The 27,039-nt window shown below is 47.2% G+C and overlaps 1 protein-coding gene across 1 annotated transcript; it reads left to right on the top strand.

Moving 5' to 3' along the window:
* Nucleotides 1-239: 239 nt before the first annotated feature.
* Nucleotides 240-27,039, top strand: THRAP3 (thyroid hormone receptor associated protein 3). The gene is made up of 13 exons (XM_068172949.1): nt 240-325; nt 5,339-5,397; nt 9,441-9,523; nt 13,104-13,264; nt 16,624-17,529; nt 18,917-19,657; nt 20,201-20,373; nt 20,819-20,930; nt 21,189-21,273; nt 23,554-23,738; nt 24,332-24,524; nt 25,135-25,287; nt 25,555-27,039. Exons 4-13 carry the CDS (start codon nt 13,128-13,130, stop codon nt 25,774-25,776), a joined length of 2,907 nt encoding a protein of 968 aa, XP_068029050.1. The 5' UTR covers nt 240-325; nt 5,339-5,397; nt 9,441-9,523; nt 13,104-13,127; the 3' UTR covers nt 25,777-27,039.

The raw sequence follows: 27,039 nt of genomic DNA, 5'->3' as shown, positions 1-27,039 counted from the left end.
CCGCGCCGGGCCCGGCTGGCTGGACGCGCCCCGTCACCGTCACCGCCCCCGCCGCCATTTCCCGCCCGCGCTCCCGCTCCCCGCCGGAAGGGCTGCGCGTACTGCCGCGCCACGGCCGGAGGAGGAAGTGACGAAATGGCGCGCGCGACGCCCGCCGGGAGCTGTAGTGCGGCGGGGCCGCCGGGCTGGGGGCGCGCTGCGCGGGCCGGACTACGGCTCCCGGCGGCCCCCGCGGGCGGGCAGAGCGCGCGCGCGGGCCGGAAGTGCGTGAGGAGGAGGCGGAGGGGGGCGCTTGGTGCGGAGGGGCCGCGGCGAAGCGGCGCCGGTGAGTGCAGGGGTACCGGGGGGTCCGCGGGGTCCCGGCTCCGCCCCGCCCCGCCCGCCGCCACCGGGAGCTCCCCTTACCCCTCCCTCCTCCCCGGGCCCTCCGCAGCCGCCTCGCCCCGGCTCTGCCCACGCCCCCCTCCCGCCCCTCCTGGGCCTCACCGCGGCGCTGCTCCCCCCCTTTTCCCGGTGTCCCGGCCCCGCGTGTCCCCGGGCGAGGCTCGTTCGCGGCTCTCGGGACCGCTCTGGCTCGGCCCCAGCGGCGCCTCGTGGTAGGCTTGGGCCCGGCCAGGCCTTGGCTCCTCCTCGCGGCCCGGGGCCGGTTGGGCCTGCCCGGCCCTTTCCCGGAGCCGCCCGTGGTCCGCTGTGTTCTTCGCAGGCTGTTCCGCTGTCCCGTTCCCGGAGATCCCGTTCCTCCGCCGCGCCTCTGGGCCGCGCCCCTTAGGTTCCCCCCGCTCTGTCGGTCTGTCCCGGAGGTGCCATCCCGGTGTCCGGGGCTCCGCGTGCCGCTGCGGCGCGGGAGGCGCTGCCGGGGCCGCCGCGGAGGCGGGCGGGGCCCGGCACCTCGGGGGAGCCGCAGCCATCGCCCCGCGTCCCAACCCCCGCGGGTGTGCGGCTCCCGCCGCGGCGCTCAGCACCGCCCGTTTGCCGGTGCAGCGGGAAGGACCGGTGCTCGCTCAGCGCCTGCTTTGCGTCTTGCTTACACGTGAAGTGTGGCTGAACTTCAGGCGATGTGGCAGGACAGGCGTTGCAGTGGCTCAGACACGTGTGAAGCCTGACTCTTCGTTTTCCGTGGGCTGATAAAAGGATTTTTCCGCTAGTTCGTGTTGTTCTGGGGAAAGGAACGTGTTTGAGGTTTCTACAAATGCGTTTTAAAGCCTGCCCAAGGTGATTGTCGCTGTATTTCCTGCTGCATGGGGTTCTGGGTGTTTGTGTGGAAAGTGGTGTGGTAAGTCTGGGGTAAGCAGTGCTCCATGGAATCACAGAGTCATGGGATGATTTGGATTGGAATGGACCACAAAGCTCATCCCATCCCACCCCCTGCCACATGCAGGGACACCTTCCCCTATCCCAGCTTGGGCACTTCCAGGGATCCAGGGGCAGCCACAGCTCCTCTGGGCACCCTGTGCCAGGGCCTCACCACGCTCACAGGGAGGAATTTCTCCCTAATCTTCGATCCAAACCCACTTTCAATGTGAAGCCATTCCCTGTGCTCTGCCTTGGGAGGAGCAGGTGCCTGTCAGGACCTGTCAGAGGTGGGGGACTCCGTGATTTTTATGTGTACAGTGATGTGCCGGGTGCTGTGGCACAAGAACAGATTTGGTGCTTGAAATGAGCAATTTGAAACAGTTTGGAAGATGGTCTGGGTTGTCTTGTAGCTGGTGGTGGAAGAGAAGAGCCTTTATTGCTGCAGCAGCAGGGTCACATCAGCAAATGGACATTTTCAGGCTGCTTTTCCACAAATTAAAGCACAATTAAATCATCCAATTACTCTCTGGAAGGACTCCTGAAAATTCCCTGTGGCGGGGAGCGAGGGCAGATGCTGTGTCAGTGCTGATGGTGTGTGACATTTCGGGTGGGCTTTACTGTGCCCTTGGTGGGTGCTGGGCTGGGAGAGCTGCTCGCAGGGATTGGGTGTCACAGCCTTGGCTCCACTCACTCAAAAGGTGTTTCAAAGCTTTGCCTCTCAGGTTCCCTCAAAGGGAGTCAGCTGTAGGCACAGGAAGGCAAGTGCTAGCATACAGCATTGCCTTCTGGAGTCTTCTGTTGTTGCTCTGTGTCCTGCTCTGGAACTTCACAGGTGCCCAGCATGGAGTGAGGAAATGGCTGGCTTTGTGACCTCTCTTACGGGTTGCACAATCTCACAGCAGATGAAAGGACAAAACAAGACAGTTAGTGTAGAGAGCTTTTGCAAATGTACATTTTTGTGTCATAGGATCCTCCGAAGGGTCTAGGGCCTTGTGATTTTTGTCTAACATTTCTTTGGGTGCTGCTACATATTTTTGAATTGCATCTTTCCATCTAGGAATTATTGTCCCTACTTCAGCAGGAACAGGGAGGGCAAGTAAGAACTTGATTTGAGCAGTTTCCTCCAATGTCCTTAGGCAGCTGAAGATTGGGAATGCTGCTCCTGAGGCAGTGCTCCAGTGGATGGGCCTTGGTGTCTGTTCCTCATGAGTGTGATTTGGAAATGCTACAGTCTGGTCACAGGGGGTTGCAGAGTTCTGGGGTTTAAACCCTTCCCCTCCAGCTGGGGGTCCTGTCCGTGGGATGAGGGCAGTGTAGGGCTGCCTGTTATCTCATTTTCACATGCTTTTTGTCCAGAGATCCAAAGAGGAAACCTTTTACCTGTCAGGTTGTTGCAAGAGGAGGTCAGGCATTGGAAGGGAGGGGCTGCCCAGGGAGGTTTGGAGTCCCCATCCCTGGAAATGTCCAAGGAACACCTGGATGTGGCACTCAGTGCTCTGGGCTGGGTGACAAGTCACAGGCTGGACTTGATGATATTGGAGGTCTTTTCCAGCCTAAATGAATCTGTGAAGAGACGACCTGGCCCTGGGAAGGAGGTGCCTTCCCGAGGTGCCTCTGGCTGCAGCCACGTGTTCACCCAGACTGTGTTGGCAGCAGCAGGTGGAGCAGCCATGGATCCCTGCCCCTGTTCTTTGTCTGCAGGAGTCCTGCTCGCGTCTCTATACCCTGCTGACTTCCTGCTGTTTTCCATCCTTCCTAATTCCCTGCCTCTCTGTGAGTTGTGTGTCTCTGGAAGACAGTTCTGCTGTCAGTGCTTCAGCAAGTGCTGTCTGGGAGGAGGCTTCCCTGGACACTGGGGTTTTGGACTAGCCACATGCCCAGACCTTCACTTCCAGTTCTTTATCGTGGAAGTAAGGCTTTGTCATGTGTATTGTGAAAAAAAAAAAAGGATATTCTGCTGATGGGATTATGATAATATAATTCAGCTGTCTGCTGCTTTCTCCTGCTCATTTAAGTCAGAAAGTGTGTAAAGTATTAAAGGAAATACTCATTTGGGTCAGGCCAGGCATGTGGGCTCACAGTGATGTGTTTGAGGCTGCAGGAAAGCTGGTGAACACTTTCTGACATGTGTGTTGCTATTAGAAAACAAAAATGCTACGGTTATAAAACACCAGCACATAGAGTAAGTGAAAATCCATGCACATCAGCAGATCTAAATTTAGTTTACCTGTTCCCACTTTCTCCATTGACAAAGAAATGTTGATTTGTGAGGCCTAGGGGGAGCTGAGCTGGACTGGATAAGCCTGAGATGCTTTTCATTGTAAGGCCATGATGTTCCCTAGTTGTATCCCTGAAGGAATAGAGTGGTTTTGCCAGAAGTTTGAGTATTTTTCAGCTCACTTGGCTTTGTCTTTGTGAAATGACAGTTTGTCGTGTTGGAACTTTTTAATTGTTTAAGCAGCCATGGAGCCCTTGAACTTTTTCTCCATTTCTGGAAAAGTTTACAGTATCCTGAGCTGTGTTTAATGGCTGCATGTGCCAGGGCAGGGATGTGGGGTTTGGGTCGTGTGTTTTCCTCAGAATTATGGCGGTACAGGGAGTTCTTTGGTGAGGCAGGAATTTCAGGATATTTAGCCACATAGTTCAGGCCACGGACGTCGGAAGAGAGAGGAGTGGCGGTGACTGTTACAGAAGCTGTTCTGGCTCCCTGGGGAGCTTGTGCCAGATGATGGTGCCAGGCTGTGTGACAGCTACTGGTGGCAGTGGGGCTGTGCCAGTGCCCCTTGAGCTGCCCCCGTTCCTGGACACGGTGATGCCCGTGCTGGACAGGCCTGGGAACAAGGCTTAAACTGCTGTGTGGGATTCTGTAGTGGGTCCCAATATGAGGAAGTTGTTAAACTTGGCCCTAGCAGCTCATCAGGTCTTTGTTCCTGCTGGTGCCAGGGCAGATGGGCTCCTGGGAAGGAGCCGGTGCCATTTTGTTTCCGGATGACAGGCTGGGTGTGTGGGTCTGGAGTCTCCTACCCTAAAGGAAACATCCTTCCCCTCCTCACAGAGAAACTGTGTTAGGAGAGCCTGAGCATTGAGGGAGTCACTGCTGGGAGCTTGGAGAAGTGAAGAGTTCCTGCTTAATTTAGCTTTACCATGTCAGAGCTATGAATAGTGAAATCACGGGATCACATTTCATGCCAGCTGGGAATGGTGTTTGCGCTGCCTTACTCCATGGTAACCGGAAGCTGCCGGGCCTTATAAAAAAAAGTGAAGCTAATGGCACACAGAGATGGCAGCCGGCTGCTCTGGGGGTTGTTTCCCACCCAAGGAGGGGTTTTGTGTCCATGGCCTTGCTCCTGTCACACGTGAGCACAGCTTGTGCCTGTCTGGTGTCTGAGAGCACAGCCCTGCTCGCGGCTCCAGCGATCCCAGAGCGAGTGCCCTGCTCACAGTTTCACCCCCACAGTCGTCACCCGGCCGTTTTTAGCCTGCCATGATTTACAGGGTAAGGTGGGTGTGCAAACCCCAGAGAGCCCCCACGGGGACTGCAGGGTGAGGAGCTGGCTCAGCCTGGCCCTGCTCCTGCTGCTGCCTGGGGTCACTCCTTCCTTTGGCTGAGTGAAAGCAGCAGAGGAAAGCGGGGCAAGGAGCCCCCCGGGAGTGTCTGCTCTGGGAGCACTAAAGGTGATGGGGCTGTGGGGTGTCAGGCTGGAATTCAGTCCTCCAGGGACTGAGGCTCAGCATTAATGATGTTAACTAACCTGTGCCTTAACGCAGAGCTGGACATGTGATACCAGGTGGCATCGTGTACATCGTCATTTACACCTGAAATAATTACAGTCACTGCTCCTGTGGGGCTGTGGGTGAGGTTGGTTTCCCCACTTAAGACCTGTATGCACTGGCTGATTAGATGAGGTTATTTTGGTGGCCTTTTTTAACTGGGAAATGGTGCTGAGATGAATGGCTGTAATCAGAATCCTTTCCTGTGCTGCTAAAATAGAGGATTTGCCAGTGTCTGGTTTGGTTTAAATTTGATTTTCTCTTTTTTACTTAGGTCAATCGCTTCTAAAGAGGCAGTGTTTAGAACCGGATTTGATGGGACACTTGTACAAGGTATGTGAACACAGCATGAAAACTTGTTCAAATAAGGTTATTTAGTATGTACAGGATTCCTGTGGACAGGCATTTCTCTCTGTTCTGAAGTCTGGCAGAGTGTAGGGATGGCCTGATCTAGTGCCTAGTCCTTACAATAATGCCACAATTCAAAAAAATTTTAAAAAGAACTTTATGTGTTATACCAGGTCATGGAAATCCTTTTCCTTGTTTTCCCCTGAGGTAGTGGGATTCCCATTAAGGTAGAGATAAATGAAGTGCTGGCTTGAGAATATGTGAGTAGTTTGGCTTTTCTCAGCTTAAAAATGAAATTTGTTGGAGTTTGTATTTTCACAGGTTAAATGTGTGGAGAATTGTAATCCCTCAGGAGATTTTTTTTTGGCTGTAACTATACTGTGTGTTGCAGAAGAAATTCCAAAGACCCCCCAGTCAAACAGTTTTTGTGTTACTTGCTGTTTATTTAGAAGCAGAACTTCCACGTTTTTAAGCGTGCGTGGCGCCTGCTGGGCTCCAGCTGGCAGACACTTGAGAGGATGGAAATGTCCTCGAGGGTGCAGTTCATCCTCCCTTTGCTGAGAACTTCACTTACATGCAAGTTTGAATTCTTTGAGTTAACTAATTTGTGAATAGTTTTCTTAAGGGGAGTAAATTGGACCTTTTCTTGCTTCTTGTGGGCGTTGCAGAACTCCAGATTCCAGCCCCCCAGCATCCAAAGCTGCTCAAAACAGCAGGGCTGTGCTGTGAGGAAGCCAGCAATTTGGGGAAGGACATGATCTTTCTGCTTTTCCCAAGCTGTGCAAATTTGGAGGGAAAAAGCTGATGAAATAGGTTTTTTCCTTTTTTTTTAAATTATGGATGTTTTCTTCTGTGTTTAGCAGAAATTCCAGCTGCCCAACTTCTGTAACAAAACCACCCAGATTTCTAATCAGCTTTTTCTTGGATTGTTTCCTTGAGCTGTCTGTCACTAGACTGTCTGAATAACAACATATGACTTTTTAAGCTCAAACATTTGTAAAATAGTGTCTCTCAAGTAGCCGGTTTCAGAAAAGTCACTGATTGGGGTTTGTAGCTGGTCAAATTAATTGGAAAGGGATTGTTCAGCACTACAATCTGCAGAATCAGTCCTTTCCAAAAGAACCTGTAAATACTCTTCCAGCCATTTCATAGAACCTGCTTCTTATTATTTGAACCCAGGGCTGGAACTCAGGGTTAAACTTCTTTAGGGATTAGTTTAATGGTGTGAAAACCCAAATGTGCTTGAAGGAAAATCTTAATTTTGAAAGCACATAGACTAGAAATAAATTGAAACTGCTGCTGACAAATTTGTGCTTCTCTTGCTGTGGCAGGATAATTTTGGATGTTTTCCCCCAAGCATGTTTAGCACATGTTAGAGTAGAACACTCTGTTTTGTGGTTAGGTTTTTGGTAATATTTTTTGGGCAGTGTTGTCTGGGACATATTTTGCTGAGGAGGTTGGTAGGTGTAGTTGTAGCTTTAGTTAGTGTGTGTCATAAATCTTCTGAAAACACACTGATACTGGATTTGAGAAGAGAAATCATTCTGCTTTTTGTTCCCCCAATGAAATTTGATTATAATTAACATTTTAATTCGCTTCTCCCTGGCTGGCTGTAGGACCTGTGCAGGTGGCTCTTCCCCTCAAGTGTTCCACTGATATCAAGAACATACTTAAGGCATCTTGCACCAAAAATTAGCTTGGAAAGGAAGAATCCAGTAGAAAGTGAGGTGTTAAGAGTTGGGTTTTGAGCTAACAAAGATGAGTCTGCTTTCTGCACTTGCTGCTGCACTTCAGGGACATGGAGAGAGCTGCGACTCTTTATAAGCTTATTTTTGCAGTGATTGTTGCTGCCTCATTATATAGAGCACACTTTGTAAGGTATTTTGTAGGATTATTCCTTTTTCAGAATGAACTAATCTTGTTTGGGTTTTGGGGCTTGGGATTAGGAATTGTAGAGCTGGCAGAAGGAGAATTAATTTTTTTTTCTTTCCTGATAATGAGGGGTGTTGTGCAAATGAAGGAGCAGTTCAGCTGTTCCTCCCGAGCTGCATGTCTCTGCTGGTGACACCAAATGGATGCCAAGAGGTCGGGCAGAAATTTGCTCTCTAATGAGGTGCCACCTCATTTGCTTTGGGCCTCACAGCAAAATAAACCACAACAGCTTCACTCAAATGCTGGCCAGTAAAAAGCAAATTTTTGTTTTCCTACCGCACTTCCAGAGAGGTTTCTACAAATGCTTTTACAAAGCATTTAATATTTATGAGCTGAGTGTTTGCAAACACCCTGTGATAAACGGAAACCACTGTAATGAATTTCACCACAACATGCTTGTGTCTGAGGCATGTCCACAAGCCATGTCACTTGTTTCCAGGTGTTTTGGGGTTTATGCTCAGATATGAACACAAACAGCTGCCTTGGCAGAGAGGTGCATGCTGCATTTCCCTGCCAAGCTGGCCAGCTGTGGTGCTCCGTGTGCAGGATCCTCGCTGACACCTGGGGATGGAGTGGGCTCAGCTGGAACCTGTGCCAGCTGGCTGCTCTGGCCAGGGCTGTTCTGCAGCAGCTGGGGAAGGGCTGAAATCCCAGTGCCTGCTGCCTGAAAGACCTCGAACAAAGGAGTGCAAGATGGAAAGAGTCACAAAGTAACACAGGCCAGTTGGAAGCAGGGAACAGATTCCTGGAAAAAGGCTTTTTGACAACCAGCAATGTTTTTAATTTGACCCATGACTTGGCACATGGAAATGTTCTTTACAGTGTTCTGGAATAAGAAACTCCTAGACTATGATTTCCACTTCAGCAGAGAGTGTTGAGCACATTTCCCAATTTCCTTTCACTGTCTGGAAGAAAGGTTTGCTACTCCTGCCTCTTGTGTCTTGGTTATTTTTTTCTGCAGTAGTGCTCTAAACACAAGAATAGTATTTTTCTCCAAAGGCGAATCCAGATTTTGCTCTGGATGACACCTCTGTGTGTGGGATTGTAGCAAAACTTGGTGGTAACAGCGGTGTTTGGGAAATAGGCAAAAAACCCTCAAAGCCCAAGTGTCACAAAGCAAGAAATAATGGGTATGACAACCCGTTTTCTGCCACTGTGAAAGGCTGAAAGTCAAAGGTGTTTGTAAGATACAAGCTGAGATTTCTTTTTGAGACATTTAGATTGATGAACAAGACAACAGTGAAAATAATTTTAAAAATGGTCTGTGGCTTGTTGTTCTTTGTGGCTTTTTCCCATGATTGGTAAGCAGGATTTAAGAATCACTAGACTTTGCAACATCACTTTTCCCCTTGGTTGAGAACAGGACTTAATCACCAGGTCAGAGAAAGGTTTCAAGGCTACTTGAAAACTGTGCTTTTTCAGTGAGGTAAGGACAAGAAATTAATAGCTTTAAACAAGTCTATTTTATGGCTGAACACAGAGTAAGTGACATTCTTGCTGTTAGCTCAGAGGTTTAATAACATGGAGTAATTTCTGAGGTTGTGTTTACTGTTGTTTTCTCTTCTAAAACCTCCACCCCTCCAGCAGTGCATGGAAGGATTCTGAAATGTAACTGTAGACCTGTCAGAAAAGCTCCCAGTGGACTGGTGGCTCCCTTGGATGACGGCGATATGCTGATGGATGAATTGTCAGGAAAAGAATTGTTTCTGTTGGCTTGTGGATTCCTTTAACAATATGGGAAAATCCTTAGTCCTGAGCCCAGTAAGACCATTGATATGGGCTGAGAGAAATGACTCCAGCACGGCTGTACAGGTGCACTGACAGATGTGTGTCACAGCAGGTGGGATGGGGCAGGGGAGGTTGAGCAAGGAAGGAAGAAGACTTAAAAATTTGAAAGCATGAACGATCATTTTGAGACCTGCATTTTCCATAAAAGTCAATGAAAAAAAATCCTGGTCAGCTGTGGTGTGTGTGTTCCCTGAAACACTGGGGATCTGATGAACCTTTTGGGTGCAGCAGGAGCTTAGGGCAGCCAGTTCACCTCTGATGGCAGTACAGCAATGCATGTACAAAGGTGTGTTTTCTTCTCATTTCAGGTTTTCTTCCTGATTTCATAATTGACAAAGCTGAGACGGTGAAATCTGACAGAAGGGTGCAAGGTGTGAGCCTGCTCAAGCAGGTAGGCACAGCAAATAAAATATTCACAAGAGGTAAAACTGCCTGGCTTGGGATTTGTAATAGACCTTCTTATATCTCTTCTCTTCTGGGCATGCTACAAGTTAGACTGATGGTAAAATTCTGCTTTCCTTGTTGTTGTGCAAAAAATATGGAGCAGGTTTAGAAGAAAAACATCAGACCTGTGTCTTGGAATGTTTGGACTTATCTTCCCAAGTAACTGCAAAATAGGGTAAAGTAGAATAATTCAGTGAAAAAATCCTGGATGTCCTGGAAGAAGTAGTACCTATTTTTGTTTTTTCAATGCTGTATTGACTAATCTTTGGATTTATGCCTTGGTGATTTTTGGGAGAACACTGCTTCCCCCATATATACCACAACTGGCCAGATTATTAAATGTCACACTAATCTAAGTGTTAAATCCCATATTGTGCCATGTGCCCTCCTCCAGCTTTGTTCTTTGCTTGAACATTGCAGTGATTTCAGGCAGTGGCCTTAAAAGTTTTCCTTAACTATTGTGAACATTTAAATTCCAAAGCTGTGGAAGCTCATGGAAGGGCACAGCTGTGAGAGACTCTCAGTGGTGACCTTTTTTCATTGCTGTGGAGTGGAGCAGAGTTGTGCCTCTCTTTTGAGCTCTGTTAGGAGGTAAAACATTAACTTTCCTGCCACTGTTTCCTGACAATAGTTTGCCTTCTGGACAAAGTCCATCGTGGTGCTTTAGTGGGAGCATTTGTTCCTCTATTGTTTCCATCAGTGGTCTGCTGGATTACCCTGAGGGGGCAATCCAGCAGTTTGGGAATGGAGAAAGCAAAGTTTGCTCTATACAGTGTGGTTTTATGACAGATGAACGAGCTGTCAGGTGTCTGTTTCCCAGGGGATGGTGCCTTACCAGAGCTTCTAAATTCAGCACACTGATCACATCCAAAACCAGGATGTTTTTGGATGGGAGACTACACTCCTTGGGAAGATCTGCTGGACAGCTTAGAACTGGGCCTGCAGAAGAAACAAACCAAAAAAACAAAAGTTGAAAATCCCTGGCAGTGCTTCCAGCAGGACATGCCCTCCAGATGAGTGTAGTCATGCTTGCCTGCTGGGAGAGGAGATCTGGATCAGGCAAGCAGCATCAGCCTTGTCCCTTCCCAGGTGCAGGAGGAGCTGGTGTTGGGGGATTCTGTAGCTGTAGGATGGAAGGGGGACTCTGACAGGGCAGATTAAGGATGAGTCCCCATAGCACTGTTGCTTCTGGTATAGCAAATAGCAAATGCTTCTGCTTGCAGTCCCTGTTCAGGGCCAGACACAGCATCTCCAGGAGCTGTGTGCCCTGGGCACAGCTCTGTGAGCAGGGGGAAAATGGGAATGGCAGGGGGAAAATGGGAATGGGAGGTCAGCAGGCACTGCTGTTCTGAGATTGCCTTTGCTTCACTTACGAGCACCTCTTTATTTAAAAAATATAAAATCCTTTTTACAAGAACAGTTGCTTTCAGAGTATTTTGCTGAACATATTTTATCTGAGTCAGTCATTCTTAAAACTAAATGTGTATCACAGTAAGTTTACAACTGCAGTTAACTCAGGGGAGCTGACGTGACTCCAGTGTGCAGTTTGTTTAACCTTTTAAGTGCTGATGGAGCATAGCAACTCTGTTTCTATCCTGGCAGGAGTTACTTCATATGTTAGGAATGAATCAACTTTAAAATGTTGGCAGAGATAAGGAATCCAAGACGTGAGCGTTTGGCACACGTTGCACGCACCAGGGTGGTTTGGCTGGGAAGTGCTGTAGATCAAAGTGAAAGGCAAAAACTATTAAGCAGACCAAAGTGGTAATTTAAAAATCTATTTTGGGGTCTTCTTGGGATTTCCTGAGAGTTGGTGCCACATCTTCTGTATCTTGCAGTAGTTCCTGTTAGCATTTCTTTCTTCTCCTCTTCCATGTTTTGGTTTCCAGTGCTCAGCGTTGGATTGTTGTGGGCAACAGAGTAGGAAGTGTTGCAGGAAGTGGTTCAACAGACATATTCAGTGAATTAAAGAGAAATACTTAAAAATTATCCTTCCACACATTATTTCCATGAAAAATGACCAAGCACAAGAAGAAACTTTGGTTCTCAGTGGCAGTATCTTTTGGTTTTCATCCCTGGGACGACACGAAATAAAACAACATCTATTGTTTCCTAATAGAACAGGAAGATCAATTTTACTATTTTTTCTGCATGCTTTCTGATGTGGAATATATTCTAATACTTCAGTTGAATTGATCTAACATCTTCAGTATAGTTAAAGGGAAGAACAGGAGCATGTAACATGATTTTTTAAAATAAAAGCCAACTTCCCATTTCTAGAAAGTCCCAGCTCTGGTGATGAACCACCATCCATTCTCCCAGCAGCTGCTCCTGTGCAGGGCATTGTGTTTTTCCTGGAAGTATCTTGGCAGAAGCTGAAGCCTTGAGTAACCATATATGTAATTTTGGAGAGCCACTGGAAGTGAAGGCATTGCAAGTCAGTCCTCTGGAATTTCCTTAAAATGGGTATAACAGAAGCAGCCACACTTGATCAGTTGTGTTTATGTACCTGAATGTCTCTATTTTTAAACAGTGGGTAAAAAAAAAAGATGAATTTTGTGCTAACATAGTTCCTTTTTATTTCTGGCTCTTTTTCATTAGTCATTTTAGGTGGGAAGTTTGTTGATAACTTATCGAATATGCAATGAATGCAAATTTTGCTTGTTGGTAAAGGAGAACAGATCAGGGAGGGTGTAACTGAAAGATTTGTGTGGTCAGACTATTCCCTGAATCATCTTCTAAGGGACTTTCTAACCTTTACCTGGATACATGCCTGAAAATAGCCCAGGTAATTCACAATTACAGCTATTTTGAGTCATTTAGTGCTACAGTGTAATCTCTTCTGTCTCTGAATATTTGGAAGGACATCTGATTTATTTTGGCTGCAACAGAGCTCCTGGCTGGGTGATCTGCACTGATGACTGATCACAGCAACTGCAGGAGCTGCACAAGCAGAGAGGACAGGATTGAACCTGAGCAGAGCTGTGAAAATAGGGTCACATTCCTGTGCCTTGGAGTATCAACTCTTTTTTGATTTCCTCTGAAAGTTTAGATAAAAGTTTATGGGGTGGGTTTTTTGATGGTAAGCTTTTTTATTTCTTCCCTGTCCTTTAAAACAATGGCAGCTGGCTGCACAGACTGGGATGTGGCTGGAATTACATGGAATTTTCACTTCCATGGGCTAGTTTGCCTCTAGGGGTGTCCTTGCCTCAGCCAGCACCGTGGCCCTGCCTCTTCCCAGGTTTGCATTAACTTGGTGCTTTCAGCTGTCACACTCTCATTTGTGATTACTCTGGGTTTAGAGCCTTTTATTCTTTTTGCAGTTTTCCTCTTTAGACTGAAATAAACCTTCTATTCTGAGCCCAGCACCATTCATCTGTTCCTAGCAGGCACTTCAAACATTCCTATTTCCAGCCTTATCAAGCTCCACGTCCCTGGAGTCTGTCAGCCTGCCAGGTGCTGCCTGTCCTCTCCTATCAACCACATGCTTCATTTCTCAAATACTTCTATTTCTCCGTTTCCCTCAGGTACACTGACAGGTGCTTGCAGAGATGTCTAAAACTAACAAATCCAAGTCTGGGTCCCGTTCCTCCCGCTCGAGGTCTGGATCGAGGTCCCGCTCCCGTTCCTTCTCCAAATCCCGCTCCCGTTCCCGCTCTATCTCACGGTCGAGGAAACGCAGACTGAGGTGAGTGTGTGCAGCCAAAGGGTGGAACAGGGCAGTTCCTCCCTTGCAGGTGGTTTGTCACTTAGCTCCTTTCCAGGGAATGACTTTGATTAGATCCCAGGACAGATAACATCCTGTGTGTCAGGCTGCTTCCCGCCAACCCGCGCTGTTTGGGTGTTTTCAGTCACTTAGGAGAATAAATTGTTAATAAATAAATAGATTAGGAGAGTAAGATGTTTGTCAGCACAGTCAAGATCTTTCTTTTGAGACTTTGGCTTTTTTAAGGAGGCTTTAATGTAATGAATGGATCCCAGACTCTGAGGCTCTTTGTAGGCGTCGTGTGCTTTTCCCCTCTTGAGAAGTGAATTCAAGCAAATCTTAATATAAATTTCAGACACTACTGTGAAAGGTGGGGACAATTCTTGATATTCCCTTGCCTCTCCCCTTGGCATGCAGGAGCCAGGTAACAGGGAAGATCCTCCTGGAGGGATAAAGTGGATAAAAGATAATTTTGCTGCAGTTAATTTTAAGAAATGATTAACGTGTAATAGTTGTTCCTGTCTCCCTGAATTGCTTCTGAGCAGGCCAGTTACAGGCTTGTGTCTTCCCTGGATGTCATTTTTTTCATTTTCTCTTGGCTAAGCATTCTACATATGGCAAAGCCATTCCAGTTGGATGGGATGTATTGGTGTTCTCCTGCCTTTTCACTTGTATGAATAACACGTATTCTGAAAACCACGGGGCTGTGAACACATGCAAGTGTTACCAGCTAGAGATTTTAAAAGTACAGAAACTCAAATGAATGTACAGTTGGAGAAAGAAGGACATGACAAAACTAAATTAGAGGCGGAGACTTGAGTCCAACTGAGCCCTTTGCAGAAGGAAGCTGGAATGCTGGCAGATCCGTGCTCATTTGAGAATATCTCCTAGCTGTGAAGGAGCTTTGGCAGTTGAGAAAAAGGCACCCTGTGCAGACATGATTGTTTCTTCTGTGCTGCTGCTGAAGCTACTTCTGCTTTATAAATAATTCCTTTTTTAAAAAAAAGGAGTCTGAATGGAGGGGGTCAGCCCAGCCCAACCCCTCTGCCTGGCCTTGCGATGTGCTCCAAGGTAGGTCTGGTGGGATCTCAGCATAAAAGGCCATTGCTGTGTACTTCAGGATGCACCACAAATGGTTTTATTCTTCTTTTGGTAGGTTTGCTGTTTCTTCTAAGTTACACTGCTTTGCTGGACTCTGCCTAATATCTTCTGCTTTCGTTATGACTTTATTTCTCACTTGTAAATGCTGGGGATTTAGCCCTGGAGCAGTACAGTGCCTATAGTTCTGGGGGCTGGCAGAGTTGGGGGAATTAGCACTTTTGGTGTTTCTTTTACTGCATAACTTCTACTGTATTTTTCTAAAAAGATTTCTGGTAAATAGTCTGCAACTTTTGGAGTGAAATCTTCCTGCTGCAGCCTCTAAAGCACTAGAACAGATTTTGGAAGCGTCATACAACAGGTCCTTGTAGATAACTGATCACAGATGCAGCAGTTGTCTGAAAACTGAGCATCTGTGTTCCTCATGCCTTGGACTAGAGCTTCTTATAACTGGTCCTTGCCTCCTGCTTCTCTGCTTTTCCTTCTGGTCGCTGTTGTTTGAATGAAGAAGTGTCTCAGATAAGTTTTTTCATTGGTTGAAGGATTGAAAGATCTGTTAAAATAGCAATTAAGCTGTTTGTTAGCAATGACTAGAGTATGAATAAGAGTTTCCTGCTAAACTGTGACCTGTTTGGTAGGAGGAAGAAATTAAAATAGAGCTAAAGTTCATCTCTGACTGCACATGTGTGCTAACCGTGTAGGAATTCCAGCAGCAGGTTGTTCTCCCTTGGTTCTGTGGGTTTGGGATGTGAGAGGTGAGGAGCAGCACTGAGATCTGTGTGAGGTAGTTCATGTCCATTGGAGTACAGCCAACATGTGTGTCAGAGCCAGAGCTCAGAATGCAAGAAAGGGCTGTGGAAACATTCCAGTGAATGTTATTTACTAAAATTCCATTCGGAAAAATCCCTTTTCTATTTCAGTTTCCAATTTTGGCCAGTCCTTCCTGTAGCTCTGGCATCTGAGCTACAGCGGGACCTTTAAACAGTTACACAACTGCAGTGATTTAATGGGAGAGGCTGTTGGGACAGTTAGTCACTGGAATCTTGAGTTTTTCCAGGGTTTGTGCATTCCTGGATTCCGGTTTTGTGGATGCGGGCAGGGGCGTCCACAGCGGCACCTGGCGGTGCCTGGCAGAGGTGTCCCAGCACTGTCCCTGCCCGGGAACTCCACGGGAGGGAGCCGTGGGATGGAGCCGTGGGATGGTGCCACGGGATGGAGCCGTGGGATGGAGCCGTGGGATGGAGCCGTGGGATGGAGCCGTGGGATGGAGCCGTGGGATGGAGCCATGGGATGGAGCCGTGGGATGGAGCCGTGGGATGGAGCCGTGGGATGGTGCCACGGGATGGAGCCGTAGGAGGGAGCCGTGGGATGGAGCCGTGGGATGGTGTCACGGGATGGAGCTGTGGGATGGTGTCACGGGATGGAGCTGTGGGATGGTGCCGTGGGATGGAGCCACGGGATGGAGGCACAGGATGGTGGGGGATGGAGGCACAGGATGGAGGCACAGGATGGTGGAGGATGGAGCCACGGGATGGAGGCACGGGATGGAGGCACGGGATGGTGGGGGATGGAGCCACGGGATGGAGGCACGGGATGGTGGGGGATGGAGCCACGGGATGCACCTTTGGGAGCTTAAACCCATAGGGCAGCATGCCCTTTGCCCACTGCTGCCCTGCTGCTGTTGGGGTGTAGCTATTTATTGAACGTGCCTGAGAAAGAAGTGAGGTTTCATCTGGATTAACAGAATTTTAAAGTGCCTCTGAAGCTGGGACAAGAGATGGAGATTTGGGGTCTGTTGCAATAACAGTAGCATGATTTGCATAAAAAATACTTCTTTGTGGGTGAGGTGTAACCATGACCTCAAGCTGTTAAGGGCTGGATGCTTGAAGGATAGCAGCCTTTTTCATCACTTCTTCTGAAGCTGGATAGCAGCCTTTTTCATCCCAGCAAAATAAAGAGCAGTGTGTGCTTATCATGGTCTCTGCAATGATCCTGAAATCAAATATTTGACAGTATCACAGCTGCAAGTTATTTCCACTGCAATTTGCTCACGGCAAAGTGTAATACCTCAATCAGATAACAGTAAACCAAAGGATATTTTTTTTAAAAGCTGAGAAATTAGTTTTTCAAAGTCTTTTTAAAATATGTCTTCAAATAAAAAGTTGTGACAGAAGAATAAACTCTAAATTATGAAAAGAAATTATAACAAAAAATATATGTGTAATTTTTTTTTTTTTATTTAGTTCTAGGTCTCGTTCAAGATCCTATTCTCCGTCTCACAACAGAGAAAGGAACCATCCACGAGTCTATCAGAACCGTGATTTCAGAGGCCATAACAGAGGGTACCGGAGACCGTATTATTTCCGTGGCCGAAACCGAGGGTTTTATCCCTGGGGCCAGTACAACCGAGGAGGATATGGGAATTACAGGTCCAACTGGCAAAACTACCGCCAGGCCTACAGCCCTCGCAGGGGGAGGTCGCGCTCCCGCTCGCCCAAGAGGAGGTCTCCTTCCCCACGGTCCAGAAGTCATTCCAGGAATTCTGATAAGTCATCTTCCGACCGCTCAAGAAGGTCTTCCTCTTCCCGCTCCTCCTCGAATCATAGTCGGGTTGAGTCTTCCAAGCGTAAATCTGGAAAGGAGAAGAAATCATCCTCCAAGGATGCCCGGGCATCCCAGGCTGCGGGAGATAACCAAGGAGAGGAGTCTAAGGAGCAGCAGTTTTCAGCAGCGGGGGCTCAAGATGCCAAGGCATCCGAGGGATCAAAACCGTGGCAAGATGTGAGCAGCTATGGCACGGGCTCCACGTCCAGAGGGTCGGTGTCGGAGCTGAGCCCCCGGGAGCGCAGCCCTGCCCTCAAGAGCCCGCTGCAGTCGGTCGTGGTGCGGCGGCGCTCGCCCCGGCCCAGCCCCGTGCAGAAGCAGAGCCCGCCGCGCTCCAGCCCGTCCCCGATGGGCTCTGCCGCCCAGAGCGGCTCCACCTCCTTCCAGGGGGGCTCCCACCAGAGCCCCTTTGAGCACAGCTCGGCAGGAATGAGCCCCACCAGAAAGAGCCCGGTGTGCAAAAGCCCCACACCCGTCAGTTCGCTGTATGGTGCCGCTCCGAAGGAGGAGGGCACAGCTCCCGGGGGAGGAGCCTTCTCCAAGAGGCAAGTGATGTGTTTTGTGGTGCTGGGTTGTTTTTTGGGGTTACTTTTGAGGAGCCAGCTGCACATGTGGGTGCTCCCCATGAGCAGGGAGAGGGGCTGGGGCAGGCTCCAGCTAGGAAGCTGTGCCAGCGTACTGCCAGCTCTGGGCCTGGTCCTTTCTGAATTATGGAAAAAACACAGCAGCCCACGGTTGTAGGAAGTTGGAATTGGTTTTCCAACTTGGATAGTTCTAAAGATTGTATATATTCCCTGCAAAAATGTTCATAGCCCATGAACACTTGAAGATTGCCCAAGGAGGTTTCTTGGCAGCTGGAAGCTCACATTTCCCAGTTACATATGTGTTGGTTATAGACATTTTTAGTGTTGCCTTCTGGAATTGTTAGGTACTGTAAATTAGAAGAAATTAATTAAATCCTACCTCATATCCTGCAAGCAGCCTGAGGCAGGTGCAGCTGCAGTGCTTGTGCCTGTGTGTGTGGGTAGGATGAGAAACTAAAGCACCAAATACATCTCAAAGATGAAGACAGCCTTCCATGCAGAAGGCATCTGCTTCCATCATTCTCTTGATTAGTCCACTGCAAATTGTGCCCAAAGGTGACACTTAATTTTAAAAGATACAGCACCATTCACAAATGCTTTCAAGTCTTTATTGTTTTTAAAGATGGTTTGATCTGATTCTATATTAAGGATGTGTGAAATTTTAAAAGGGAAAAAACTGCTGTGACTCTTTGTTTGGGCTTTCCAAAGCATGGAGCTGGTGTCCGTGGGCTTTCTGCTGTCCCACAGAGCCAGGGTTTTGATTTGTGAATGCTTGAAAATTGTGCAGATGCTATAAACCAGCTGAATTGTTCTCAACAGAAGTATTTTATCTCTCCCAGCAGCATATTCTTCTCTGTTAACCTGTTTGCTTTTATTTGTGTTTGCAGTCTGTCATGAAATATTTAGCTTACCTATGAAACTTGCATCCCAAATTTGAAGTAGCTTTTGAGGCTTTTATTTCCAGTCTGTTGTTTAAAGCAGAACAGTCCAATTTGAAAGGTTTGATGTGTTGTTCTCCTGAACCAGGTTTGTAAGTAAATAAACGGAGTGGGTAAGATGTTCCTCTTTTCCTTCCAATACATCTGTGGGTCAGCTGGGTTTGATTTGTCCTTGAGCCTCATTCCATCAGTTCTGCATATCCATCTCCTTGTACATAAGCTGAATTTAGTGAGAGCAGAAGTCTGAATTCAGGCTGAGTAATCTGCTTGACATTTTAATTATTTTAGGGCCTAGAGGCAGCTTTCAGTACATGCATAGCTTGGTGTTCTCTGAAGTTTGACTCTTTGAACTGAAGAATTGACCTTGTTGAGCTCTAATAAGAAACCTCCTGTAATGTCTGTTTGATCAGGTATCTGGAAGAGCAGAAGACTGAGAACGGGAAAGACAAAGACCAGAAAGTAACAAATGCTGAGAAAGAAAAAAGCAAAGAAAAAGGGAATTTCTCTGAGTTGGGATCAACAGATGGAAAGGCAAAATCTGACTCGTATGGATCGAAAGCTGACTCGGAGAAGGGATACCGCGGCAGCCAGTCGCCCAAGCGCTACAAGTTCAGGGATGACTTTGACAAGCTCAAGGTCCCAGAGTTCCACAAGGAAGGTCATTATGGGAAAGATGAAACAGATGAGCAGGACAAGAAAGACAAGGCAAAGGGCCGGAAAGATTCGGAATTTGATGATGAGCCCAAATTTATGTCTAAAGTCGTAGCGACTTCAAGTAAAAGTCAAGAAGAGGATAGGTCAGGAAAATGGGAAGGTGTGGTGTTCCTGCCACCTGGAAAAGAGAAGCAAAGGAAGCCTGATGAAATGGAGGAGGAAAGCTATTCTGAAAGATCCAAAAAAGAAGAGAGATCAGGATCCAAGAGAGCTGAACCTGGTCACAGGGGTTTTGTACCTGAAAAGAATTTTAGAGTGACCACTTACAAGTCAAGCCAGGAAAAAAGCTCTTCCCCTCCACCAAGGAAGGCTTCTGAGGTGAAGGAGAAGCCAGGCACCAAAGTAGAGGGGCTAACTCCTGGCAAATCCTCCTTTTCCATTACTCGTGAGGCCCAGGTCAATATTCGAATGGATTCCTTCGATGAGGATCTTGCACGGTAAGGATCTGCCAGCTTTTGAGCAGTCTCAGTAGTGATGTTTTTTCCTGTTTCTCTTCCTGAGATCCCCATGTGCTTGCCAAGTGTGAGGAAGGCTAAACAATATTGCAACACAATTTGTGGTTTTGGGAGCTAGAGATTAACTTTTTCCTAACCTTTGCTATGTAAGATTAGTTTAGGATGCAGCAGGCTCTGGGAGGAGCCCCAGATGGAGTCAGGTACTCAGTGGCTCCTGGCTGTGGGGAGCTGACTTATACCGGGGAGTTACTGTGCTGCTTAAATCCATTTGACTCTCTGCTATGTGTTTTACTACTCTTACTCTCCATGTGGCATTAGAATAGTGACCTGAATTATCACAGTAACCTGGAGCAGTGTGTTTAGGGATGTTTAAAGGAGCTCCTTGCTCTTGCTTTTGAGTATTCATGGGTGCCTTCCTAGTAACAACATAAACCATCAGTGAGCTCCCAGCTCCTGCAGAATTAAACACTTTAAATTGCTCCTCTTCACCCCATTCTTCTGTTTCATGGTCTTTTCTTTTTCCAGTCCCAGTGGCATATTGGCTCAGGAGCGCAAGCTCTGCCGGGATCTCGTGCACAGCAACAAGAAAGAGCAGGAATTCCGCTCCATTTTCCATCATATCCAGTCGGCTCAGTCGCAGCGAAGTCCTTCTGAACTGTTTGCTCAGCACATAGTGACTATAGTCCATCATGTAAGAGGTGGGTCAGGAGTCCCTGTGTCCTCGGGGAAGGTTCACTCCTCTCTTGCCCAGATGAGTGGGGTTTGTGCGCTCAAAATGCCTGGGGTTGTTTTCCAGCAGATATTCCAGAGATGAGAGAAGCAGCAGGATCACAATCATCTTTATTTACATAAATACTGTTCTGCGCAGGCAGAAGGCTTTTTTGTTTTAACCTGAGAAATATTCAGAGTCTGAGACTTAGAATTTTGTGTTCTGATGAATTTGTGACTCGCTCGAAGAAATTGTGTTCATTTCACTGAAACACCAAAAATTGAAACTGCAGTTTGTCAGCAGCATCCGAGCTCATCCCCACAGTGCTTCACTGACCTGCACCTGGGTTTTAACAGGCTGTGGGATGGGTGGGCTTTGTCTTTTTGCAAAACTGTCACTAATACTTTGGTATTATTTGTTCAAACCCCTGACAGAGCATCACTTTGGGTCTTCAGCTATGACGCTGAATGAACGCTTTACCAAATATCTAAAGAAAGGAATGGAGCAAGATGCAGCTAAAAACAAAAAGAGCCCTGAAATCCACAGGTTGGTGCCATTAGACACTGTCTTAACATTGCAGAAGTATTCCAGATTTCATTTCTTAAACTCTGGAATAATTCCAGAATAATTAATGTATATAACTAGCTTCAGCCAAAAAAAAAAAAAGAAAAACACAAAAAGGAAAAATATGGGGAGTTTTAAATACCTTTGGAAATACTGGTCTGCTTTAAAGGACATTTGATCTAAAATCTTCAGGTTCTTCTGATAAGCAAGGTTATAGCTATGTTATTTTTTTTTCTTTAGGAGGATAGATATATCTCCCAGTACATTTAGAAAACATGGATTCTCTCAAGAGGAATCGAAAAGCTCCAGAGATCCTGGCTTCAAGGTGAACTGTTACTCTGATTAATTTAATTCAACAAAATGAGTGCATTGGGCATGAACTTAACAGTGATGTTTTTGTTTAAATTACTCTCTACTTAAGTTTGTGTTTTTCTTTTAAGGATGGGCATAATTCTAAAAATGAACTACAAAGGGTTAATTTTTATTAAAAATGTATCAACAACCTTTGTGAAGTGGTTAGACTATGGTAAATGACCCCAAAGTCAATTGAGGTGAGCTTGAGAAAAAAGAGAGGATTTTTGGAACAAGTGCCCATGATGAGAGAAGAGACTTTTTGTGATATTTTTCTGCTTGTAAGTATGATTAACTCCATTGTTACGTGCAATTTTGCCAACCATGTTTTCAAAGACATGCATGTCAAAAAGAGGAAAGTAAAACTAAATGCTGAGCTAAAGCAGATACACTATTAAGCAGTTGATAAATTTTGTTCTAACAACTGACTGTGCCATTTCTGTTGATTGCTGTTACTTTAACATTCAGCACTTGTCTTAGATCCAGAGCATTTGGGATTGAGTGTTGTAGCTTTGCTGAGTAGATGAATGTTAAGCCGTTGCACTCACTGTAAACAATCATAAAAAAGGCTTAACGTAAAATGTTTGAGATTTTAACCTTTGTTTATTCACCTTCATACATATTTACATTGAAGAGATTTTAACCAGTCCTGCTGAAACCTTACTTGTTTCATATTTGTTTTCGATTTTTTCCAAACACACTTGTGGCTTGACATGGACGATGGTGAGATGGATTTGATGGGCCTGAACTCTGAGCATCAGCTTGGCAGAGTGTGTTATAAACGTGGTTTCCAAACAGCTCGCCAGCCTTCCGTGAAACAGACGTGCCCTCCCAAACCCAAATAGGTGTTTGCTGTGCCACATAAGGGAGCTGCTGCTGATTTTGTCACTTATCTGTCATCCATCGTGTTGGGAGCAGTTTTATTCTCAGAGTAGAAATTAAAGCTCTTTGCCTGGGGAAAGTAGAAGAGCAAAATACCAAAACAAAATGCCTGCTTTCACTCCTGCGTTATTTGACATATTTATTTAAACAAAAAAGTGGTTAGAAACTCATGTAAGTAAAAATTTAACAGCTAGAGAATTACTAATCCTTTTGTATTTAATTGAAGGCGATTAATTTGATGTATGTTGCATATCAAGTTGTACAGTTCCCAAGATGAGTGTTGTGTAAATGCAGTAGCAATGGCTGAGGCTGGGTGTTGGTACCAACATGGTGTAAGGCTTCCTGCTGCCCAAATACCTGTTTGTCAAACCACAGCCACTGACACTTAGGGCAGGCAGCAGAATCTCACCCAGGTGCCACAGGGCTCAAAGGAGGTGCAGGGAAAACAACTGCTCCTTTCCCAAAGAAACTCCTGATCCCTTCTTGAAGTACCAATTTAAATACAGCTCAAAGCAAGCATTACCAGGTGTCTTTTATGTTTGTTTTTAATTAGCAATGTAAATTTAATTTTTCATGCAGCTGGTGAGTTTTTGCTCTGTGAGACACCAGCTTGCTTTAGCAGACTTGGCAGGACTGTGGGAGACACACACAGTGTGTCTGTGGGGCTGTGTGGCACCTGTCACACGGTGCCCTCCAGCCCAGGGGAAGGAGCTGTAGGTGGCATCTGTAGCAAGTAAATCTTCCTGACAGACATAGTAATGCCTCCCTACCCATGGGATCTTGGCCTTCTCCCAGACCCCTTGGATGCTGCCTTTCACTGGCCTCCTCCTGCCCCTTGGGTCACTAATCTTGGGTAGCTCCAAGCAGCAAAGAGCTGTTGCTTCTGCCAGAGTGTCACTTCTAGACCTGGGGATTAAAATCCCTCTGGCCCCTGCCCAGGTGAGACTGTCAGCAGGATCTCAGGTGCACCCATGGGCTGTCAGAAAACTCTGCCACACTGTCCTTGTGGTCTGTAATCAGCTGGATGGGATTCCCAAGTTGTTCACATCCTTGCTGGCTGTGGTGTACAATAAGTGTCAGCTTCCATGTCTCCCTACCCTCTACCAGCCTGTTTATTTTAATGCTGTTTAAAGAGGAGATTAAAAGTTTAAAAATCAGTGATTTTAAGTGTAGGAGAATTGAATTCTGACAAAGGCAGACTTACTTTAATAGTGCATTATTTGACATCTTAAAGTGGAATATTCATTAGTGCTCAGTTAAACTCCAGTTCTCCAGAAGTCTGTGCAGTCAGTAAAGCAAAGTAAATGGTGCTGAGCTGGGGCACTGCAGACCTTGTGTTCAACTCTGCCCTCCCTCTCCCCTGCGTTTGTAGGCTGAAGGGAAATATAAGGACGACCCTGTTGATCTGCGCCTTGATATTGAACGCCGTAAAAAACATAAGGAAAGAGATCTTAAACGCGATAAATCCAGGGAGTCGGTGGACTCGAGAGATTCAAGTCACTCAAGGGAAAGATCAACTGAGAAAACGGAGAAAAGTCACAAAGGCTCAAAGAAAAAGTATGTAGGAAACCCAGTAGCCATTTCCTTGTGCCTCTCGTGTCTCTGCTGCTCAGGTTGGAGACGACACCGTGTACAGCAGTTGTGCACACAGCTGTGCACCTGTGACATAACTCCTCCAGAGGCCTGAGCTACCCCTCTGCGTGTCGTCTCGCTATCATTGTATCTCTCAGAAACACTAAATAATTGTAAAAGGTAGATGGGAAAGCTCCATGTGTCAGGATGGGTGAGTCACTTTTCCTTCTTGTTCCTGTTGTGTCAAGAGAGAAACAGCCATGTTAAAATGACTTGGCTTTGATGTTAATTTAATCCTTTTCTATTAGCTTAATTTTCCATTTGCTAAAACTCCATGGATGCATGCTAAGCTGAGAGCAGATGGTGTAAACACCTTAGGAAGGAGCAGCAAGTTCCTTCTGGAGAGATCTTGAGCCCTGTGTTAAAGCCTGAGCTCTTACTATGGCTTTTCCTCTTGTAGTAGGAGAGCATTGCATTGATAAGAGAGTGATAAAGAAGTGGTTTTGTATCTGATGGGTCACAGCTGAGTGCCTAATGCTGTTGTGTCCCACTCCCCTCCGTTGCCACCATTGAAACAGGAAACACCGACGGGTGCGTGAGAGATCCAGGTCCAGCTCATCGTCGTCGTGGTCCTCTCATTCGGTCAAAGCAGAGGAGTATCCCGAGGAGACTGAGGAGAGGGAGGAGAGCTCCACAGGCTTTGACAAGTCCCGGCTTGGGACTAAGGAATTCTCTGGTCCAAATGAGAGAGGAAGAGCGAGAGGAACCTTTGTAAGTGTTCTGCACCCCTGCCCCAAATGTTCTCCAGCTCTGCCCTGAGGGTTGATTCCCAAAGTGGGCAGGAAGTGGCCGTTGCGTGTTGCTCTCAGTTAAAGCTGCCCTGGAGGAAAAGCCCCCAGGATGCTGAGCCCCAGGGGAATAACTCCAGGTCTGGGGTGTAAACCAGGCTGCTGGGGGCACGCTGTGGGCAGCAAACTCCAGATGGGAGGAGGAGAACAAAGCCTGGAAGCTTCTGTGCGTTAGCGATGCTGGGCAGCCCGATGGGCACACGCTGTGCTTCCACTGGGGTTTGGCCATGCTCATGTGTGCAGCCCCTGTACACAGGGGTCTCACCTGCTTGGGGTTGCCCTGGAAATGCCTCTAGGGGATCTTTATCAGCTTTACAGGAACTGTGATGTGCTGTGAGATCAGATTAACTAAAACCCCAAAACCATGAGTGCAGGAGGTGGTGTGGCCACGCTAAAGCTGTCCTCTTGCTTCAGTGATGGGTTTTAGAGGTGCTTTGGATGGTCAGAGAAGGGCATGTTGGATATCTTGGGAGCCCTGGAAGCTGACTGCCTCTGCAGCTGTTCTATTTTTCTCCTCTGTGTTGCTGTTGCAGCAGTTCAGAGCTCGTGGGAGAGGATGGGGCAGAGGCAACTTTTCAGGCGGCAACAACAACAGCAACAGCGGCGGCAACAACGACTTCCAGAAGCGCAGCAGAGAGGAGGAGTGGGACCCTGAGTACACACCTAAGAGCAAGAAATACTACTTGGTACGTACCTGGGTGCTGAGACACCCGTGTGCTCCAGGTGTGTCCGGTCTCGGGTGCTTTAGAGGCGAAAGCACCCGCTGGCACTGACACACCAGGTAAGGCTTCGGGTGACGCTTCAGGGCAGGCTGCTGGCTCGTGCCTAGAGACAGCTTGTTGCTGCTCCCCGTAGAGTGGTTCCCATTAAGTGGATCCCCAAGGGCGGTGGCAGAGGCGCGGTGCAGGGCGGTGCCAGCCTGTCTCACCTGCTGTCCTTGGCTTCCCGTGCAGCACGACGACCGCGAGGGCGAGGGCACGGACAAGTGGGTGAACAGGGGCCGCGGCCGTGGCGCCTTCCCCCGGGGAAGAGGCCGCTTCATGTTCCGCAAGTCCAGCACCAGCCCCAAGTGGGCTCATGACAAGTTCAGTGGGGAAGAGGGAGAGATCGAAGACGACGAAAGCGGAACGGAAAACCGGGAGGAAAAGGACGCCCTGCAGACGACGGCCGAGTAGCCGCGGGGTCCGCGCGGTGCTGGGAGCCCTGGCAGGAGGGGAGGGGTCAGGCTGGTGCTGGGGTGTCAGGGTGATCCCCACGTGCTGAGCAGAGCCCTGGAGAGCAGCTCGGAAACGATCCCGACGTTATTTAACTGCATTTCCAGAGTTCAGCCTCCCCAAGCACGGACTGGGACTGACCCGTCATTTACGCTCGGATCCGCTCCTGGAGTTTCTCTTCCCAAAGACTTCCCTTCTGGACTGGATACGGTCAAGCGCTGGGTGAGACCCCAGATTTTCCCTTCTCTGTGACCTTATGGATGGTCGGTTATTCTTTTGGTAACAGGCTTTGAGGACGACATGGTTTTAGTTTGTGCCCTCCTGACCTCACCTGTTCTGACATTTTGTTTCTCTTTTATAATTTGACCCAGTGATAGTCGGGGTTCGCTCGCCCACTCAAATTTTCCTCCCCTATTGTGTATTCAATTTTCTAAATTCTGCTTATTTTAGGCCTTTACATACGTAGTAGCATCAATTCAGAGATAATTTTGGAAACTATTTTTGGTTCTTATAAATAAGAAAATAATGAAGCATGTGAGCAAACATCTAAATGTTCATTTGTTGGGACCAAACTGCTATGACTTTTTTTTTTTTTTTAACTTTTTTTAATGTAACAGTTGAGTTTAGGGCCTTTTAAAAATTACTATTTTCCTTTTATGTTGGAAGTTAATAAAATTAGCATGGTTTAAAAGAGAAAAAAAAAATACACCCTACTTCTGGCCACTGTTTGTGTTCACTATTAGGCCTGGTGTGTGCTGGACCCCAAACTGCTTGTAGCATTTGTGTCTCCTCCCTGCGGCTGGTTGTGACCCGAGTGCCCTTTCCAAGGTGACACAGTTTTCTAAGGAACTTCCGAATTCTTCTTGGGGAAAAATATACATGGAGATGAGAATTTTTCAATATTTTTTATTAATCTTTTTATAAAACCAAAAGGCAGATTCCTCCTGAGCTGGTTGAGGACGGCCCTTAGGATGCATTTCTTTTTATCTTCTACTTTAAAGATATTCTGGAGCAGTTTGTGGAGGGTTCCCGGCCAGGTCGTGGGCCTGGGCGGAGAGGCACAGCCGTGCCCATGCTCCCCCTGTCCCTCTCCCCAGGATTGCTGTGCTGTTCCCCACACACCAGCTAGAGTTTGGTTTGTTTTGACTTGAACAGTTCCTGTTTAGCAAAGCCCCGAAGTTTGTTTATGCAAATAAAATACAATAAAATAAGTCGTAGGTGTAA

The sequence above is a fragment of the Anomalospiza imberbis genome, chromosome 25 (assembly GCF_031753505.1).
Source record: "Anomalospiza imberbis isolate Cuckoo-Finch-1a 21T00152 chromosome 25, ASM3175350v1, whole genome shotgun sequence".
In the NCBI taxonomy this organism is placed as follows: Eukaryota; Metazoa; Chordata; class Aves; order Passeriformes; family Viduidae; genus Anomalospiza; species Anomalospiza imberbis.
This window is presented reverse-complemented; position numbering and strand designations above follow the sequence as displayed.

Coding starts and splice junctions, on each gene's coding strand:
- THRAP3 (XM_068172949.1), top strand. CDS start 13,128: ATGTCTAAAACTAACAAATCCAAGTCTGGGTCCCGTTCCTCCCGCTCG. Junction 17,530..18,916: donor GGAGGAGCCTTCTCCAAGAG/GCAAGTGATGTG, acceptor CTGTTTGATCAG/GTATCTGGAAGAGCAGAAGA. Junction 23,739..24,331: donor CACAAAGGCTCAAAGAAAAA/GTATGTAGGAAA, acceptor CCATTGAAACAG/GAAACACCGACGGGTGCGTG.